The sequence below is a fragment of the Leptinotarsa decemlineata genome, unplaced genomic scaffold (assembly GCF_025532065.1).
Source record: "Leptinotarsa decemlineata unplaced genomic scaffold, Ldec_3_MD MMD2_tig00000882_RagTag_RagTag, whole genome shotgun sequence".
Taxonomy (NCBI): domain Eukaryota; kingdom Metazoa; phylum Arthropoda; class Insecta; order Coleoptera; family Chrysomelidae; genus Leptinotarsa; species Leptinotarsa decemlineata.
The window spans coordinates 2,303,538-2,317,332 of record NW_027412556.1 but is presented as its reverse complement, the minus strand read 5'-3'; the positions used below and the strand labels follow the sequence as shown (position 1 = coordinate 2,317,332).

General features: G+C 36.7%; 1 protein-coding gene across 2 annotated transcripts; it reads left to right on the top strand.

The window, feature by feature from the left end:
- The first annotated feature begins 242 nt into the window (after window positions 1-242).
- Window positions 243-13,793, top strand: LOC111508921 (epoxide hydrolase 4). 2 transcript variants are annotated; one of them, XM_023164564.2, is made up of 4 exons: window positions 258-649; window positions 3,709-3,879; window positions 8,204-8,446; window positions 13,039-13,793. In XM_023164564.2, the coding sequence occupies exons 1-4, from the start codon at window positions 437-439 to the stop codon at window positions 13,612-13,614; spliced, it is 1,203 nt and encodes a 400-aa protein (XP_023020332.2). In that variant the 5' UTR covers window positions 258-436; the 3' UTR covers window positions 13,615-13,793. The 2 variants fall into 2 exon arrangements, with proteins under 2 accessions (XP_074030885.1, XP_023020332.2); XM_074174784.1 differs by lacking the exon at window positions 3,709-3,879 and having other exon boundaries at window positions 243-649.
- The last annotated feature ends 2 nt before the right edge of the window (window positions 13,794-13,795 follow it).

Here is a 13,795-nt window from a genome sequence, read left to right as displayed (position 1 = left end):
GACAGCGAAACAGAGAATATGGCAGCATGATCCAACCAATAAAAAAGCGAAAATAAAAAAATTGACAATCGAACGTACATAGGCCGCGAAATTTGAATATTCACTTTGTTTTTTGAACCCTTGTATAGAATTTATCTGATAGTCTTCACTGAAGAATGTATTCAAGTGGAGTATCTTTTTATGTTGAACAGAATATTGTCGTATTGTATTGAAGAAATTGTGGTCTTCTTCATGAAAATTGTTTGGGAGGAAGTTGAGAAAGAAAAACAATCTGACAACACCGTCCGCCTTTGCCCCTTAATCCCACGAAAGACTTTCCCCCCACGTCGAAAAGTATGGCCGGGAAACTGAAGCCAACTTCACATTGATCAGTGATCAAAACGATCATCCCAGGAACGATTCGATATCAAACAATACAGTTGAGAGGTGCAGTGATATGGCGAAAGAATTTCGAATTCAGACGATATCAGTGTGTGACACGATTAGAATTCATTGTTTGTCATGTATATTCGGCGTATGGGTGATCTTTAAACGGCTAGCGAAGGGGGTATGGAATTCCCAAAGGTTGACCAACATCCAGCCACGTGATAATCCACCTTCATGCCTCGTGGATTCCAGGCTTGGACAACACAAATACGTCAAGTTGAAGGTCAGTTTCTCAGCTTATCACTGCTTATTTAAAAATATGAGAAATGTTTGTTTTCGAACGGTATATCTGAATTCAATCCTTTTTTACTTTAAGTGGAATGTTTCGTGTGGACTTCGGGCAAAACTGATATTCAATGTTATCAAACTTTATGTATTTACACTTAGGTTGTGTTAGGTCCAAAATGAGTGGGTCTATTCGACCCTTCACCGCAACCCGCAAGGGTTTACTGTGGTTCACACCTATTCATACTCGACCAAATAAACCCAGCTTGTTGACGAAGCGGTTTCATCGTTAATGAGGTAGTCGAATAGTCAGCAAGATTCCCACTTTGATACTCGCGATAACTTCTTCATATGAGGGGTTTTGCACGTCAGCTACGTCACCTGACAATGCCTTAGATTCAACCGTGCAGGGCTTATTCGCCTCTGGTTTTGGTAAATCATCACTTGAGCGCAAAAGTTTGCTAACCTGCTCATGGGGGGTTTGTTTCCCCACCCGAGACGGTCTGCATACGCCGCTCAAGAATTTGGTGCAAGGCGGTTTTATAAGGTACCCCGCTCTTGAGGAGACGACTCAGTCGTTTCCTTGCTGCACCACCAAACCATTTTTTAGGTTCAGTATTGGATCAGAAGTTGGAGAGTTGAGAAGCATTCGCTCGTGAAGTAAATCTACAGGGAGGTCAGTTGGAGTCGTAAACTCGACATCCATCTCCGCTGTAGACTCGCTCCTGAACCAAATTTACAGGGAAGTCAGTTGGAGTCGTAAACTCGACATCCATCTCCTCTGTAGACTCAGCGTCAGAAGAATTTTTAAATTTACTCTGTCCATAAAAGTCCCACGAGTAGCTAGGGAATACTGGCATCTAATGCCATCATCATTTTAAAATGGCGTCGTTCTATAAAATAATTTGGTATCAATAGCAAGAGTTTTAATGGCATTTAGCTTTTATGTTACCCCTATAAAACTATTAAGAAACACTTAATCAATAATAATCCTGTTTTTAGCAAGAACAAATTTGAAACACTGGTTACGTGGGTCTTCGTCTAAAACGAACCACTTTTCTTAATTTTTTTCCAGTGACCAATATTACACGACGTTATTAGGCATATAGTTATTGGAACGCTAGTCAAATAAAACTTGACAAATTATACTTCATTACACGACCTACCTCTAAAATCAATGTCAGCTGGTTCTTGTAAAGTCTTGGTGATAGAAAATATATATTAGAGAAAGCAATTTGATTTCATAAGTTATTTTATTGTTTTGGAATTGTAGTAAATACACTATACTATGAAATACTTGGGAAATTATCATTAAAGTGACGATATGGCAATGAAAACAAAATTGTTTTTGAAAGCATTCCAATAAAATAATTAAAACTTCAGGAATAGTTTTATAAAGAGCATAAAAACCTCACAGAAAAGTGCTGTAAATCTTCTACAAAACAATTTGATTTTATAGGAGAATATGTTTTATAAGTTAGTTGTGAAAAAGTTTCTGTGATAATTTCGTGACTATTTCATAACGTATTTATAATTTTATTTTATAAACGCTTCTATGACAAATTTATAAAACACTTTTATTTCCTACAACTGTATTATATTCACGGCTCGACTTATATAATCATTTAGCATTTTGGAAGTAATTATAAAATACCAACAAAATAAAACTGTTGTAGCACCATAAAATTATAAAACAATTTTGCTGGTTGGGAAGGACAGCCAACTCGCCTACACTTACTGGTGTTATGGTTGAATTTTTCCAAGAATAGACAAAAGGTTCTTTTGTCTTATTTTTTGTCGAACCAACAATTGTGCACAGAGTTTGTTGCTCTTTTCAAACGAACAACTCTTTTATTGTCTCTCTGCCCAGACATGAACCCAATGGAGTTTTTGTGGGATGAACAAGGCACTGAGTTGTTCCACAAAATCTTGCTGCTTCAGGTGATTCTTTTATTGGGGAAAGAAACAATATTCCTCAGGGAACAATTGCGAATCTTATTCAGAGTACGCCGAAGAATCGAATCTTCAATAAAGGCAAGGGGGTGCAATTCCCAGTATTAATTGCACTTACACTTCTTGTTGAAATGATGAAATGTTATTCGTAAACCAAATCATTATAGGGTCTTCCAACAAGGACTTCTGAACTTTGACAATTGATAACAGCTATGTTGTTGAAGCTAGGTCTGAATATTACTGGAGATTTTTCCAACACCATACCGTTATTTTAACACTTCGACACGTGTTTCGATCACCAATTGATCATCTTCAAGAGAAGGATCTTCTTCTTAACGCCAATTAGTTTGTATGGTGAGTGGTCTTTCAGGTAAGAGTACGGCTCTGCCGAACTCCAAAAACCTGATTCCTTCCCCAGCGGGGCAGGCACAAAGTATGTGCTCTGTTGTTTCATCATTTTCCAAACAGAGGCGACACACACTGTCTTCCGACAGTCCGCGTCTCTGCATATGATGATCCAAATGACAGTGACCTGTAAGAAGGCCTGTTAGACATCGAAGTTCATTCCTACTGTAGTCCAACAACTGTTTGGTATCAAGCTTCGAAGGGGTAATAAACGCCTTGGAGTGAGCCAATACTGGAAGATTCTGCCAGAAGTCCATAAGTCTCCTTGCCATCCAGGTCTTCAATTTTTGTTTGGCAAAGCCTAAAGGGATACCAATGACAGATGCTGCTTGCAGCACTTTCCTTTGCAAGGGATTCAGTAGCTTCGTTGCATTCCAGGCCAGTATGGCCAGGAATCCAGAGACCAGAGACAGTCTGTTACGTCTCCCTATCGAGGATAGTCATTTTTAGCAATTTGCTACCAATTTAGACGTTGCTCGGTAGCCAAGAGCGTCCAACGCCGCTTGACTGTCCAATAATATTATTGACTTATGTATTAGCAAATATTTCGCTCCAGTTTTTGTCAGTACAATTTCAATAGTTCATCTCGTTTACTTCTCATCTCAATTTCATCCAAATCAAATCTCATTCCAAATCCGCCATTCCCACATTCAAACAAATGGTGAAACTTCAAGTCTAATAGTTGCTCCTTGTTTGCAGGGAGAAAAATTCCATTATGTTGAATCTGGCTCCAAGGAACGCCCTCTTATACTACTACTACATGGTTTTCCAGATTTCTGGCTCAGCTGGAGGTATCAGATTCCAGTGTTATCACAACAATTTCGAGTGGTCGCTTTAGATCTCAAGGGATTCGGAGATTCTGATAAGCCGGTTCGTGTATACCTAATTATTATTTTCATAAAAATATTCCAAGAATTAATTTGATCACTTCATTTTCAATTTACTTTTTCAAAACTTTATTTTTCAATAATTCTATCAGAAACTAATGAAGATGAGGTTTACAAAGTTACTATGGGATTAAAACAAAAGAAATCTTCAGGTCAGGATGGAATTCTCTCAGAAAAGCTCAAATCGATTGTCAACGAAATCAAAACAAATGTTTACAGCAAGGCTGCTTACTCAAAATATTCAAAATTGGAATAATAAAACCACTTTTCGAAAGTGGAGACAAAGCAATAGTGAGTAACTATAGGCCCTTCTATGGTCTGGATTCCTGGCCATACTGGCCTGGAAAGCAATAAGGCTGCTTGCTGACTGCCTTGCAAAGGATAGTGCTGCAAGCAGCTTCATCGGAACAGGACCTGTCATTAGCATCGCTTCAGGCTTTGCTAAACAAAGATTGAACATTGAATGGCAAGAAGATTTATGGACTTCTGGCAGAATCTTCATGGATTGGTTGACTTCAAGGTGTTTATTCACCCTTCGAAGTTATAGTAGTTAGCGCATTTGGAACAGGAACAACAAATCGAGCACCAACTCGGACGCAGCGATCGTTACCACATCGCCTTTGATAATGCCTACCGCAGTAGTAGACGAAACTCAGGGTTGAAAACCTGGCGCTGCCAAACGGTCATCTCCCACTGAACTAGTGAAGCGGAAAAAATGGAATGAGGGGATAAGTGAAAGTACTCGAACGACCCATAAATCTCTCGGAGGAATTAGTCCAGTCATCATCCGAAGACGATTGCGGATACTAACAATCGAAACGTCGTGAAATAACGTGGCTTGGAATCTGTTAACTCTTAATTTTAGTTTCATTTTTATCTCTATATTTTTTGTTCAATCGCATTTTATTTCACTATTATTTCATTTCAGGTTATTTTTGCTTAATATAATTGTTATTTTCAGCTATTCATTTTTAATTCTTCTTTTTTAGTGGTTTCAGGGATTTCGAATCATTTCATATATTAGACAATGGAAGTCCGAACTAGTGAAACTCTTGGTTTTATTATGCTGGTTGCTCTCATGGTAATGCTTAATAACAGAATTTTCGTTGAAAAATGGAAATTTATCGATAAATGTCAAGCAATACCAAATGAGCAACCAGCAATTGACAAGATAAAACGATTGTTTGAAGGTGATTAACAATGTTTCATGATGAATGTCATTAGTTCGGACATTGTCTGACATTATATAAAATAATTTGAAATCCCTGAAATTCCATTACTTCCAAAATGGAGAAAGAAGTCCACAACGAATGGCCACTTTTAGATGTATTGGTGAAGAGGACCGACACTAAGTGAGGACCGACACTGTATATCGAAAACCCACTCACACGGGACAGTATCTGAACCACGAATCCAACCACCACCAATCGACTAAGAGAGGAATCATCAAGACTCTAGTAGACCGTGCTTTCAGGCTCTGTATTACAAAGGAAAGTCTCGAAAGGGAACTAGACATCATCAAAAATGTCCTTCAACGGAATGGTTACTCCAAAGTGATAGTGGAACAAGCTCTAGCTAGAAGACACCAAGAGCTCCACAAGGAAGAGAAGCCGTCAGTACTTGAACTTCCCTACACCAGAGGATTGTCGGAAACAGGGCCGTAGCGAAAAGAAAAACCAGGGGGGGAGGGAATCCAAATTTTCCCAACCCCACCAGCAGAATTTACCAACTTTCGAAAAAATAGCCGAGGAATCAGTTACTACTGTAATAAAATAATTTCCTTACTTAGCTATCCAAAGATTGGCTGAATGCTTATGCCTGTTAGGGTATGCACAAACAAAAATAAATTATAAAAATAATAATGGGAATTATTCTACTTTGGACCAAGTTCCTTGGTCTTCCACCATATCTACCATGTATAGGAATATTCAATACAAATGAAAGGAAACAACACTTTAATAATATTGGGCTTATTGTTTTCTACTATTATTTTTTCTATCTTCACGGCCCGAAATTTCCAAGTCGAAAAAACAGCGAAAAGTTGGGAATTTTGTAAAATTGTCACTTCAAAATTTGTAGACTGTTCAGGACTATTCTCTTACTTGGGAGAAATTAAAAACTTTTTTGAAGTGTTCAAAAAACTCAGAATTTGGGATCGCCAAGTTATGCACGTTGGGAAATCCCAACCTTCTCCTGGTTTTTTCCCTTTTCTTATTACCTCTTCCTATCTTATTCATTTTTTTACTATTATTTTTCACTTCACGGCATAAAATTTCCTAACTTTTTCCCAGCAGGGGGGAACACTCCCCTCCCAGGGCGACGGCCCTGGTCGGAAAGGATTAGAAGGATGGGGTCCAAGTATAACATCAGGACCTGCTTCAGATCTGGCCACTAAACGCGGACTTCGATTTCAAGAATTGCTTTACCGATTACCCTGTGATTGCGGAAAATCCTATATCGGTGAAACTGAGAGGCCATTGAATTTTCTTTCGCATTGCCGAGCACAAGAAACACACACAGCGATGGAAAACCATCAAATCAGGAATCGCAGAGCATGTTTGGACCCATTAACATAACATCGAGTGGTCCCAAGCTGAGATCATACACAGGGAGGAACGCTGGTTCAGGAGGAAATTCAAAGAAGCCGCATGTTATCTAACAATGTATTCAGCCAAGCAAGTGTAGAGATACACAACATATGGAAACCCATAATCAATAGAAAAATGGCAAACTCCCGCCAAATGGTCATCTCCCACTAAACTGGTGAAGCGGTAAAAAGAAAGCGGAGATAAGTGAAAGAATAACCCATAGTCATCTCTAGGTGGAATTAGTCCAGTCATCACCCAAAGATGATTGTGGATACTAACAATCGAAACGTCGTGAAGTAACTTGCCTTGTAATCTCCAAGCTTGTTATTTTTAATTTTTGCTCAACTGTTCTATTTTTACTTGTATTTTATTTCACTGTTATTTCATTTCAGGTTTTTTTCTTAATATAATTTTTATTTTCAGTTATTCTTCTATATTTTTTCATTAGTTCTTCCCGGGATTTTAAATCGTTTTATATAATATCAGACAATGAAAGTCCGAACTACTGAAAGATAAAACGACTCATCCCACGGACGCGTAGCTTCTAGTAGCTTCATCATGCTAGTTAATGCTGCCATGGTATTGTTGAAAAATGGAAATTTATCGATGACATTTTAAGGTACAGCTGCCGGACTAGGTCATGGCCGCTGTGAAACCCGTCATCCCTCAAGATATGCAGTAGATGTGTAATTTGTTATCACTCTGTTAGAATATTCGGGCCAGTTACGTGGTCATAGTTCCCACGACACGGCCATTCACACGGAGATTCACCTGAGTAAGAGATATTCCAGGAATCCCTTATCTCGACATGCAGTTAGCATCCAGTTAACATTATATTAATTATCATTCTGTTTGTAGCTCTCGTAAGAGACAGTCGTCTCTAGTTTGTAAATTAAATTCTTTTTAAAAAGTTATTTTCGCGTTCCAATCATTTAATTGGCGCAGTCGGTAGGATATTAATAGGTTGGCTTGGCCAAATAGGTCTAGTTGAGAATTGTGGATTGAAAAAATGTTGTTCAGAATAATTGTTTTTCTCAATAAATAGTTACTTAAAATTACTCTTCTCGAATAGACAACAATTTGTTCGCAATGAACGATACTATATATCTTCGCCGAAGTCCTTATACAGAGGGTTCGTGAAGGCAAGAAGGAAATATTTGGCACTTACAGTTCCTTCTTCGTTGATTCCTTGCAGCTCTGGGGCTCTGTCGTCTCCTTGTCCGCTCGTTCTGGGTGGTCCTCGAAGGATTCTTGTTGAATTCGTGCTGAAGGGGTTGAAACTCCACGACGCAAAAAGTTCGTTTTCACGCTGCACAAATCCTACGCTCCCAGAGAAAATCTGATTTCACATTCAAATTGCAAACAAAAGTTTCTATTCCTTTTTTCCTAAACTTTCCTTGTCATACTCCGACCCAAACTTTACGGCACCGGCCATGACTCAGTCCAGAAGCTATATCGTTGTATTACTTTCAACAGAATTCATACGTGAGGTTACAGCGGCTTATCAACCCTTAGCAATTTATTATTCCCCTGATACCGTAGATATACCCAGCGTAACTCTAGCAGGGTACAAATCACCGCTGAAGATGCCCACCACAAGAGAAACCTTCAATTGCCAAGGAAAACACGTTTTTAACCCCGGATACGACTTTGTCTGTTCTTCATTGATACTGATACGTCATTTTGCAACATGGTCTAACAACGACTAACATGCTTCAGGTATGGAGAAGTCGTTACCAAATCAACAGAATCTTGGAGGAGATCAAAGACTTCATTCACGCTTTAGGCGTGTCAAATTGTATCATCATTGGCCACGACCTAGGAGCACTCATTGGTTGGTATTTGGTGCATCAAACGCCTGAACTCGTCAACAAATTCTTCGCAGTCTCCTGTCCACACCCGAATATATACTGGCAGAACTTGAGTAACACCTGCAATTACCAGTGGCTCAATTTCGTGCAGGTAACTATTTCGAATATGGTGTCACGTATTAAAAAAAAGTTTAGTGTGAGATTGGAAAACATCAATTGCAAAACAAAAATGTCTATACTTAGTTTTCGAAAAACAATCTTTTTCCGTTTTCAAAACCCAAAATTCACTTCAAAACTTTCGCCTAAAATTGTAATTAGCTTTCAATCAATCAATCAAACATTTATTGAATCAGTTTTCCTTCACAGTCACATTAGACAACAAAACATAACATCAACATAAAATACTGGCTGATTCGCAGGTCAAACAAACTTTAAAAAAGTCAATGTAAAACATACATGAAAAAAAGTTAATAAGCTACAGTCCAATTAGGATTCAAGGAGAGTGGTATGCTTTTTGCAATTGAAAAAATTGAGTCGCCTTTTAAAGACATTGATATTTGAGGATTTAATGTCCCCACTAAGCTAATTATATAGCTTAACCACACAGCACATGGGGTGATGCTTTAACACTGTCAATCTACTATAAGGTTGATGTAGATGAGAGTGATTTCTAGTAAAATGTTCATGGATTTGCTCATTTCTAGGAAAAATTGAAATATTGTAGAGATTGGTAGATATACAAACTAGGCATTGATAATAAACTATAACGAATGAATAATGGCCTGCAATGTGCACTTGAAGATGCACCAGTCAGAATTATGATTACCTTTTTCTAAATAACAAAAACTTCATCAGCTTTAGCTGATAAGCTCCACTGTTCAAGACCATAGAAAATCACTGAATGAATTAAACTGTGATATAAAAGCTTGACAACATCAAGAGAGACTGTTTGTTTTAACCGGCAAAGTAAATATATATGTTTACTGAGTTTTAGTTTGACACTATAAACATGGAACTTCCAGGAAGTTTATTATCACTATCAACACCTAAGAATTTAGTACAATTAACTTGATGTAAAGTTTCATTATTTAATCTAACCAAATGGCTTTTATCAATTGTTGTATTTTTAGTAACAAAGTTGAACTTTTAAGATTTAGCAGAATTTAGCAGCAGGCCATTTATAGAACACCACACAGAAATTTGATCAGTCACTTCATTAGCTTTGACAATTACTTCGGACATAGTTCCCGCAGATACCAAGATGTTAGTGTCGTCCACAAAAATAACAGTAATGGAAGCTTTTGAACAAAATTTCGGAAGATCATTTATAAAAACCAAAATAAAAGGGCTCCCAAAACAGAGCCTTGAGGTAGCCCTCTTGATATACGGTTTCTTTCAGAATTCATTCATTCCATTCACACAGACCAGAGAACTACGATCAGTCATGTAAGATCCAACCCAATTCAATTCAGAGCCACGTATACCATAAAACTGCAATTTGTGTAACAGTATGTCACGGTCAACGAGGTCAAAAGCTTTGCTCAAATCAAAAAATAATTCCAATATTTCCAGCGCATGTTTAATGAGTTGATCAACTGCACCAACTGTAGATTTATATCTTCTACAAGCATTCTGACTAGAAGAAAATAATCTGAATGATTTAAAGTGATCATACAGTGTGACCCATTTTTAATGGAAACACCGCCTCTAAAATTTGAAGTTGTAAACCGATTTTTAATATTTTCTTTTTGAAATGTCAAGTACTAAAAGGTCTACCTTGGGACCAAATTTGAAATGTTTATTAAAGTTCCAGGGCATACTACGATATTTTTTCTTAGTCGAAAATCGGGATTTTTTATTAGCGATTTTTTTATTGAAAAAATCACTACGCCACTGGATTCAGAGTGCCTCTAAACAGGTATGACCAAAATGTCATGAAAAAATATTCATTATTAAAAAAGTTATGACAACTCAAAAATTCGAAAACTCACACAGCTAACAGTCACAAAAAACATCCCATATCAACAGATATAGCCATGAGAATATTTTCTTTATGATTTCAACAATAAAGTGCCGCCAGATGAAAAAAAAAAACAAATAGCGTAAATATTTTTAATGAAAATAACGGAATTACATTCAAGTTTTCACGCAAATTAACTAAAACTAAGACCTAATATTTCAATTTAAATCTTAGTTGCCACGGAAATGATATTACAATTTGACACTTGTGAAAGATTTAAGTGTACTATTGTCAACAATATTCACCTTACAGTTCTTCGAATTATTTTGTGCCATGGCTGCAAGATTGAGCGTAAGAGAGAAAATTGAAATTGTACGCCTTTCGGGAGATGACGTTAGAAGTGCTACAGAGGTTTGTAGAGTATTTAATGAGAGACATCCAGATCGTCCTCGTATTAGCTGCGGTACGGTAAATAAAATAAATGAAATATTCAATAAAACTGGTGCAGTATCAAAAATGATGTTAAAAAGTAATATTGTACAAAGACGAAACAGGAATGATCAAATCATTTTAGATTATTTCGGAAATAATCCTAATGCCGGTATAAGGAATGCCACTTTAGATTTGAATATTCCACGAGAAACTATTCGGAGATGTCTCAAGGCGAAGAATATAAAACCTTTCAAGCCAAAATTTTTACACACACTTCAAGAAGGCGACGAAGCAAGACGCCTGGAATATTGTTTATGGGTCCAAGGGGAATATTTAAACAATAGAAATTTCCTAAAAAATATTTTATATACCGACGAAGCCACTTTCACTACAAATGGAGTAGTGTCATCACAGAATTGTCGCTATTGGGCAGCGGATAATCCTAACTGGGTAATAAACTGTAAAAGCCAGTATTCCAAAAAAAATCAACGTCTGGTGTGGGATATTGAACGAACGAATCATTGGTCCTTTCTTTTTTGAGGAAAATATTAATGCGCAGAGGTTTCTAGAGTTTTCAAACACAGAGTTTTGAGATGCTATTCACGAGCTGCCAATCAATGAACGATCAAATTTAATTGTCCAGTTAGATGGGTGTTCAGTTCATTATGCCAGAGCTGTGAGGCAATGGCTTAACGAACATTTTCCAAACCGATGGATAGGCCGTGGTAGTCCGTTTATAGAGTGGCCACCCAGATCTCCAGACCTCACAGTTTTGGACTTTTTTCTCTGGGGACTTCTCAGTTAACAAAAACCGCTCAAGAGATAGAAATGAACTTTGTGCAAGAATTCGACAGGTATGTGCAGATATCAGCCCTCAAGAACTAAGGAACGTAATCAGAAACATTCGTAAGCACTACGACACATGTATCGAAATACGTGGTGGATTAGTAGAGGCTACTAGAATATGAGTTAGAATTAATTGTTGCACTGAATCGAAACATTTCAATAATTAGTTATTAGTTACGTTTATTAAAATGTTTTGCTTCATTGTTAGTTGAATTGTTTGAATGTAATTCCGTTATTTATTTACGCTATTTGTTTTTTTTTTTCATCTGGCGGCACTTTATTGTTGAAATCATAAAAAATATATATATTGTGACTGTTAGCTGTTTGAGTTTTCGAATTTTTGAGTTGTCATAACTTTGTTAATAATGAATATTTTTTCATGAAATTTTGGTCACACTTATTTAGAGGCACTCTGAATCCAGTGGCGTAGGGATTTTTTTCAATAAAAAATCGCTAATAAAAAATCCCGATTTTTGACTAAGAAAAAATATCGTAGTATGCCCTGATTCTTTAATAAAAATTTCAAATTTTGTCCCAAAGCAGACCTTTTAGTACGTGACATTTAAAAAAAAAATTATTAAAATCGATTTACCTCAAATTTTAAGGGGGTGTTTCCATTAAAAATGGGTCATACTGTATAATCTTTGATAGAAACAGTATTCAATAATCTTAGAAAACTGACTAAGTAGCGATATAGGCCTGTAAGATGCACAGTTAGATGAAGAGCCCTTATTTTTGACTTTTGACATTTTCCGTATGTCAGGAAACCTCTCCTCAATGAAAGTGGCGTTAACTATACGAGTCAAAAGCTCAGAAATCACATTGGCAACATTTTTAATAACATTTTATTGACATAGGTATGTCCAAAGGATTAAAACTATTGACAATTTGAGACATTAATTCTTTGTTTGTGAAGAATTTATTTTAAAATTGATTTATTCATTTTTTTGGATGATTCACACATTTTTTGTATAAAGATTGAGAACTATGCAGTCAAAACCTTTCCCAAAAAATTAATATTTAATAAAAGTATACCCGTTTCAATATAAAGCATTTATTAATAACGAACGCTGTAACAGTATACTGCGACCGAACCATCAAATAAAATCCAGTGGCCTGGCAGTCCATTCCTGTTTAGATTGTGACTGATCAAGCCTTCGATTTTTCAAATATTCATTTGAGTTTTTATGTTTGAAAGACCTCTACAAGATGTCACTACATAGCATCTGCCAATGAAAAAAGGGAGGATTGGCTGTTGGCTAAATTAACTTTTAATAGGTACTTGAATGAATACAGCACTATATATATTTTCACTCTTGTTCCAAATCTACAGTTCAGTAAAATCGTAGGGTATACTTCAAATCACTTTCATTAAAATTTCAAAATTGACAGAAAGTAATGTGAAAACCACAAAATGTCTTGATTTCCAAATTAAATTCAGACATTGAAATTAGTTGAAAAATATCTTTTCAGAATTGAACTAAAGGGTTACTTTATCTGATCAGGTTCCCTACTTACCAGAAATAGACGCCTTGAAAGAAGACGTTAAAATCATCGACCAATATTACAAACATCTAGCTCCAAACGATGTCTACCTCGAGGCATACAAATACGCCTTCTCAAGAAAGGATGACTGGACGGGCCCCATTAATTACTATCGAAAGCTACCTTTCTTGAGAATCAACGAAGGTGCCGGCAATATCTCAACAACTGTGATCCTCATAACAGGTAACAAGGATCAGCTGGTCAAGTTGGAAGGAATTGTCAAGTCGACAGAGTATTGCGACAAGTTCTACCTGAAGATGATAGATGGCACTGAGCATTTTCCACACCAAGAGGATCCGGAAAATTTCAATAAGGTGATTATACAGTTTTTGATTGGAAAAAGCACAAGTGTTGAGAAAGACATGCTGCAGAGGTCGTCCTCGAAAAGGATAATGCAAGGACTTCTGGGAGCTGTGAGTACCACAGTGAAATATGGAAACTCTGTCATTGATAATGTTCAGAAAAAGACTAATTGTGTAGTGAGTAGTATACCTATAGGATTATCTTTAAATTATAACCAAGCAACTTCAAAATAGTGTAGATCTTAAAGTATCATAAGAGACTGTAAAAATTGTTGAAATAAGTCCAAAATTGACTGATAGGTTTTAAATATCCTGTAACATGGGTTGTCCAGTAGTTCAGGACTGCTCAAGTGATGGTTTTGTATACAGTGTGTCCGCAAAGCATGGATAATTTCGAAATTTCCAAAACCAAACA

Coding starts and splice junctions, on each gene's coding strand:
- LOC111508921 (XM_023164564.2), top strand. CDS start 437: ATGGCGAAAGAATTTCGAATTCAGACGATATCAGTGTGTGACACGATT. Junction 650..3,708: donor ACAAATACGTCAAGTTGAAG/GTCAGTTTCTCA, acceptor CCTTGTTTGCAG/GGAGAAAAATTCCATTATGT. Junction 8,447..13,038: donor AGTGGCTCAATTTCGTGCAG/GTAACTATTTCG, acceptor TTATCTGATCAG/GTTCCCTACTTACCAGAAAT.